The 7229-nt window shown below is 44.3% G+C and overlaps 1 protein-coding gene across 1 annotated transcript in view; it reads left to right on the forward strand.

Annotated features, from left to right (window-relative positions):
• The window catches only part of LOC107299898 (F-box DNA helicase 1-like), a gene marked incomplete at its 3' end in the record, with an annotated part of 8577 nt that extends 2648 nt beyond the window's left edge, over positions 1-5929 (forward strand). The window contains exons 3-6 of the mRNA XM_029286899.1: positions 120-646; positions 2155-2285; positions 4263-4401; positions 5739-5929. Coding sequence (XP_029142732.1) covers positions 120-646; positions 2155-2285; positions 4263-4401; positions 5739-5929 — 988 coding nt within the window. The remainder of the gene's footprint in view (positions 1-119; positions 647-2154; positions 2286-4262; positions 4402-5738) is intronic.
• Between the last annotated feature and the right edge of the window lie 1300 nt (positions 5930-7229).

Below are 7229 nucleotides of genomic sequence, written 5' to 3' on the forward strand. Positions count from 1 at the left end.
AGGACCATCTGTACAGAGGCCTGCCATTGTCCGCCAGCGCCCTGCTCTTCGACATGGCCGAAATTGTCCTTGGAAGCAGCTGTAATTGTCTTCCCTTTCTGTCTCTGTTGGCTGGGCAGGTCACCAAAGCGCCATCACGGATTACTTCAGGAGTCGATCCCGCATCATAAAATGCTCCGATAACATGGCAGAAAGCCACCCCGTCAAAGCTGAGGAAGCTCTGGAGAACTTGACTCTTGATCTGGCGTCCGACTCCGATGACTCCTGCAGTCTTCTTGGAGGTGATGGGGACACGTTGGTGGCCCCCAAGAAACGATTACGTGTCTCCCAGGGACCTAGCCACTCCTGCGGAAGCGCTGGCCGAGAGGTCCAAGAACACAAGCCGTGGTTGGGGAGGCCTCCTGAGCAGAGCTCGGGTGGTGGGACTGTCAAGCGGGAAGTTCAAGAGGTCGAGGTGGACCCTCTTCCCGATGCCCACTTTGGGCTCTTGGGAACTCAGTCTGGGAATGATGTACCTCAGGGAACCTTGGAAGAACTGCCAGATGAAGTCCTTCAAGAGATCTTTGCCCTGGTGCCCATAGTTGATCTTCTCCAGAACCTCTGTCTGGTGTGTCAACGTTGGAAACGTATCATCTCTGACATGAAGGTAAGTGAGGCCTTTATCCCAGGAGTGGTGGTACAGGCATCGCCTCCCTTTGGTGTGGTTTCTTCCATGGTTTAACTCTCATGGTCAGGATTCTGTCCTTCTGCTTGGCGTCCTTTTCCGTGGGGCAAATATCTTTTGAGATGCTAAGGAGAAGACATCTCTGAAGTCACCCCGGGCAGGTAGCAGGTTATGCTCACCATTGACTTTCTCAAAGTCTTGGGATGCCAACTTTAAGGACAAACAGAGAGAGGGCATAGAAGAGAATATTATAGCTCAGGGTTGACTTGTCGGGTCCCTGGTGCTGTCTGAGCTTGGGGGTTTAGTTGCAGACGTTTCATGGCCCAGCTAGGGAACATCATCAGTGTTATACTAGGGTCTTTTTCAAACTTGGCCACTTTAACATGGGTGCATTTTCGTTCCCAGAATTCTGGGAAGTGAATAACCACAATTTCTTCTCCTCCTCCCCCTCCTCCTCCTCCTCCTCCTCCTCCTCCTCCTCCTCCTCCTCCTCCCTCTTCTACTACTTCTTTCTCCTCCTTCTCCTCCTCCCTCTTCTACTACTTCTTTCTCCTCCTCCTCTTCCTCCCTTTCCACTTCTACTTCTACTTCCTTCTTCTCCTCCTCGCTCCTCCCTCTTCTACTTCTACTTCTTTCTCCTCCTCCCTCTTCTACTACTTCTCCTCCCTCCTCCCTCTTCTACTTCTACTTCTTTCTCCTCCTCCCTCTTCTACTACTACTTTCCCCTTCTCCTCTCCCTCCTCCTACGTCTACTTCCTTCTCCTCCTCCCTCCTCCCTCTTCTACTTCTTTCTCCTCCTCCTCCTCCTCCCTCTTCTACTACTTCTTTCTCCTCCTCCTCCTCCTCCTCCTCCCTCTTCTACTTCTACTTCCTCCTCCTCCTCCTCCTCCCTCTTCTACTTCTACTTCCTCCTCCTCCTCCTCCTCCTCCCTCTTCTACTACCTCTTTCTCCTCCTCCCTCCTCCCTCCTCCTCCCTGTAAAATCCCAATCCCTTCTAGCACTAATGAGTTGAAGATACTAACTAGTTTTGGTCATGAAACATGCTGGTTGGGAAATTCTGGGAGTTGAAGCCCATGAGTTTTGAAAAGTGTTCAGGGTTTAAGAATGACTGATCTAAGGTATTTGCTAACAAGGCTTTGGTGAATGATTAACCCAGCGGTGCAACTGTTGAATTCTGGGGCGGTGGACCATGTTCTGAATTGTAGTACGCTTCCTGTCATCCAAGTCGAATCAAAGGTGATTTTTTTCCTGCTTTTTTTGTGGCAATTTAGGTTTCGGCCTTGCTTTTTATAAATCAAAAACTTTTAATTCTTAATTTAATGGATCCCGTACCAGGGATGCTTTGGATAGATTGGTTCCCTAAAGTGAAAAATGTTTGCCATCAGAAGGGAATGACTCGATTCAAAGCACGTAAAAAACAATAAAGGCTGGATTAAAAAACAAACAAACCCCAAATCATGATATCTGATGTTTTATTCTGGCCTTTCAGTTCATTCCTTGGAAGAAACTCTACTATCAGTATGTGAAAGCCGTCGACCCAGCCTTGCTGACTGTTCGAATCGTTCTGCAACGGTACAGCTTAACCCAGAAGCACCCCCAGTGCATGCTGGGATTTATCCGGTGAGTGGTCTCCACGAGGTCACAGTGGCAAATCATCTCCTTGGCTTTAGTTATAATGAGGTATCCTGGTAGGGGCGGTCCTTGAGTTATGACCACAGTTGGGAGCACCCCAAGGGCAGAGATGGAAAAACGGATGGAGAGATTCAAACTAGAAATAAGGAGAATTTTTCTGACGGTGAGAACGATCAACAATCAACGGAACAGAAGTTGCCTTCAGAAGTTGTGGGGGCTTCATCCCTGGAGGCTTTCAAGGAGAGACTGGGCAGCCATCTGTCAGAAATGATCTACTAGGTCCCTTCCAACTCTTCCCTTCTCTTCTACTCTACTCTACTCTATATACTCTACTCTACTCTACTCTACTCTACTCTACTCTGTTCTATTCTGTTCTATTTTATTCTATTCTATATTCTATTCTATTCTTACTCCTATTCCTATTCCTATTTTTATCATGATTCTATTCTATCATGATTCTATTCTACTCTACTCTACTCTATTCTATATTCTATTCTATTCTATTCTACTCTATATTCTATTTTATTTTATTTTATTCTATATTATTCTATTCCCTATTTTCTATTCTATTCTACTCTACTCTATATTATTCTATTTTATTTTATTTTATTCTATATTCTGTTCTATTCTATTCTTCTATTCCTATTTTTATCATTTCTATTCTATTCTATCATGATTCTATTCTATTCTATATTATTCTATTCTATTTTATTTTATTCTATTCTATACTATTCTATTTTCTATTCTATTCTATTCTATCATGATTCTATTCTATTCTACTCTACTCTATTCTATATTCTATTCTATTCTATTCAACTCTATATTCTATTTTATTTTATTTTATTCTATATTATTCTATTCCCTATTTTCTATTCTATTCTACTCTACTCTATATTATTCTATTTTATTTTATTTTATTCTATATTCTGTTCTATTCTATTCTTCTATTCCTATTTTTATCATTTCTATTCTATTCTATCATGATTCTATTCTATTCTATTCTATATTATTCTATTCTATTCTACTCTATATTCTATTCTATTTTATTTTATTCTATTCTATACTATTCTATTTTCTATTCTATTCTATCATGATTCTATTCTATTCTACTCTACTCTATTCTATATTCTATTCTATTCTATTCTATTCAACTCTATATTCTATTTTATTTTATTTTATTCTATATTATTCTATTCCCTATTTTCTATTCTATTCTACTCTACTCTATATTATTCTATTTTATTTTATTTTATTCTATATTCTATTCTATTCTATTCTATTCTATTCTATTCTTCTATTCCTATTCCTATTTTTATCATTTCTATTCATTCTATCATGATTCTATCATGATTCTATCATGATTCTATTCTATTCTATTCTATTCTATTCTATTCTATTCTATTCTATTCTATATTATTCTAGTCTATTCTACTCTATATTCTATTTTATTTTATTCTATTCTATACTATTCTATTCCCTACTTTCTATTCTATTCTATTCTATTCTATTCTATCATGATTCTATTCTATTCTACTCTATTCTATTTTATATTATTCTATTCCCTATTTTCTACTCTACTCTACTCTGCTCTGCTCTGCTCTGCTCTACTCTACTCTGCATTATATTCTCCTATTATATTTTTATTCCTATTTCTATTTCTATTCCTTGCTAAGCCAGGTGGTTGTTAAGTGTGCCTGATTTTATGATCCTTTTTGCCATGGCCGTTAAGCAGATCACTGCAGTCGTTAAGGGAACCATTTGGGTTTTTAAGCGAATCCGACTTCCCCCATTNGCTGGTTGCCAGGAGCCCAAATTTTGATCCCGTGACCCTGTGGGTGCTGCAGCGGTTGTAAGTGCGAGGATGGGTCATATGTCTGAGGACCGTTCTCCATCTCAAACTGGGGAATTAGTCTGTATCCACAGACATAAGGCCGTCACCTGTCCCTGTTTCTCTTCCCAATCCAGGTGTGTGGCTGCTGTTCGGAGCTGCCGCTGCCGAGATCCTACCGCTATCCTCGCGTGTCTGGAACGCCACTCGCTCTTTCCCAAGGCACAAATCTGCATCGCCAAGAATCTTCCGGATTTGGAGAGTTGCAAAGAGAAAGTATGTCTCGGCAGGCTTAAATATTTATCTGGAATTGATCTTTGGGCGCGTTTCGATGGTGTTTCCCCTGGGAGGTGGGTTGTCCTGCTCAGAATTTGGATTGGATGGTCACTCCAAAGGCAGTGGATTCCAAGACAGAGAGTTCTACCAAGCATTCATTTAGCGATCATTTAGTGCAGGGGTAGGCAACCTTGGCTCTTTTATGACTGGTGGACTTCAACTCCCAGAATTCCTGAGCCAGCCATGCTGAGGGGAAAGGGAGAGGTTTCCAAGCTGAGCCATGCTGGCTCAGGAATTCTGGGAGTTGAAGTCCAGGAGTCATGAGGGGGCCATAGTTTCCTCATGCTGGCTCAGGAATTCTGGGAGTTGAAGTCCACAAGTCATGAGGGGGGCCATAGTTTCCTCATGCTGGCTTAGGAATTCTGGGAGTTGAAGTCCACCAGTCATGAGGGGGGCCATAGTTTCCTCATGCTGGCTCAGGAATTCTGGGAGTTGAAGTCCACCAGTCATGAGGGGGCCATAGTTCCCTCATGCTGGCTCAGGAATTCTGGGAGTTGAAGTCCACGAGTCTTAAAGTTGCCAAGGTTGCCTACGCCTGGTCTAGGAGGCTCACCGCTTAGAACAGAAGGACTTAGGACAGGGGTAGGCCACCTCGGCTTTTTATGACTTCAACTCCCAGAATTCCTGAGCCAGCCACGCTGAGGGGAAAGGGAGAGGTTTCTAAGCTGAGCCAAGCTGGCTCAGGAATTCTGGGAGTTGAAGTCCACGAGTCATAAAAGAGCTAAAGTTGCCTACCTCTGGTCTAGGAGGCTCAGTTTTCCACTTGAAACTATGGTGAAGTCTGTCCCGTGGGTGGGGATGTTAAAGAGTGAACCCTTTCCCCACTAGGCTACACTATCAGTGCCTAGTTGGGTCATAAAATGTCTGCAAGGGAACAACCAAGATCAGAGAGCATGAAAGACCCCACGGTCCTCCTCGTCCTTGTCCTCGTCCTCCTCCTCCTTGCTTGGATGATGTTACTTAGCTGGGTAATGAAATGTCTGCAAGAAAACAGCTCAGAGAGCACCAGTGACCCCACAGTTTTCCTCCTCCTCCTCCTCCTCCTCCTCCTCCTCCTCCTCCTCCTCCTCCTCCTCCTCCTCTTTCTTCCCCGGCAAGAAAACCATCAAATTCAGAGAGCACTGAGGACACCACAGTCCTTGAATAGTTATAAGTTGAGGACTTCTTGTACTATTCACCCTGCTCTCCTGTAGGTGTCAGCCAGGACGGATAATACAACTTGTGAGACTCAACAGGTTGCCCCCACCCCGATAATGATCCCACCCATGTTCTTCCAGGCGGCCTACGTTCGGGCAGTGATGGCGGCCCTTGTGCTCTTCGCTGGAGGTGTTGGCGATATTCGGGAGCTGGTGGGCTGCCTCCAAAGGCCCCCCTCTCCCATGTCGCTGATGGACATCAATGAAATGTTGTACTGCATGGCCACCCTCCTTTACGCCATGCGAGAGAATGGGGTCCAGATCAGCAACAGGTCAGTTTGCAAAGGGTCAGGAGAGACACTTAGGACGGAAACCTGTCCTTTATGGCAGTAGTAAATAGGAATACATCTTTGGTAGGGCTGGGCACGTTTTGCAAAACGTTCAGAATCTAGCATGAGAGCCGGTTTGGTCTAGTGGGTAAGGCACCGGGCTAGAAAGCAGGAAACGGTGAGTTCTAGTTCCACCTTAGGAATGAAAACCGGCTGGGTGACTTTTGACCAGTCACCAGGAGACGGTGAATTCTAGTCTGGCCTTAGACTAGAAAGCCAGCTGGGTGACTCTGGGCCAATCACCAGGAGATGGTGAATTTAAGTCCCGCCCTAGGCATGAAAGCCTACTGGGTGCCTCTTGGTCAATCACCAGGAGAATGTGAGTTCTAGTTCCACCTTAGCCAGGAAAGCCAGTTGGGTGCCTCTTGGCCAATCACCAGGAGATGTGAGTTCTAGTCCGGCCTTAGGCATGAAAGCCAGCTGGGTGACTTTGGACCAATCACCAGGAGATGGTGAGTTCTAGTCCCACCTTAGACTAGAAAGCCAGCTGGGTGAGTTTGGGCCAATCACCAGGAGATGGTGAGCTCTAGTTTGGCCTTGGGCATGGAAACCAGCTGGGTGACTTTGGGCCAGTCACCGGGAGATGGTGAATTCTAGTCCCACCTTAGGCATGAAAACTGGCTGGGTGAGTTTGGGCCAATCACCAGGAGACGGTGAGTTCTAGTTCTGCCTTGGGCATGACAGCCAGCTGGGTGACTGTGGACCAATCAGCCAGAGACAGTGAGTTCTAGTCCCATCTTCACTATGAAAGCTGGCTGGGTGACTTTCGCCCACAGGAGATGGTGAGTTCTAGTCCCACCTTAGGATGAAACCAGCTGGATGACTCTGGACCAATCACCAGTGGTCAGTGAGTGCTAGGCCTGTCTTAGGCATGAAAGCCATCTGGGTGACTTTGGGCTAGTCTCTCTCTCTCTCTTAGCCCAACCCACCTCACAGGGTTGGTGTTGTGGGGAAAGTGAGGAAGATATATTGGATATATTCGTCCCCTTGAGTTGTGTGTAAAAATAATTTATTTATTTATTTATTTATTTATTTATTTATTTATTTATTTATTTATTTATTTATTGGATTTTTACCCCGCCCTTCTCCTTGCGGACTCAGGGCGGCTGACAGCCTGATAAAAACAACTACAGAAATACCCCAAAAACTATCATTAAAACAAAGTTAAAATAAAATATTAAATATTTGGCCTTATTAATTATTAAAATTGCTTTTAAAACCCCTCTAAAAATTTCCCCTTAGG

This window comes from Protobothrops mucrosquamatus, unplaced genomic scaffold, assembly GCF_001527695.2.
Source record: "Protobothrops mucrosquamatus isolate PMUCROS unplaced genomic scaffold, P.Mucros_1.0 scaffold5686, whole genome shotgun sequence".
Taxonomy (NCBI): domain Eukaryota; kingdom Metazoa; phylum Chordata; class Lepidosauria; order Squamata; family Viperidae; genus Protobothrops; species Protobothrops mucrosquamatus.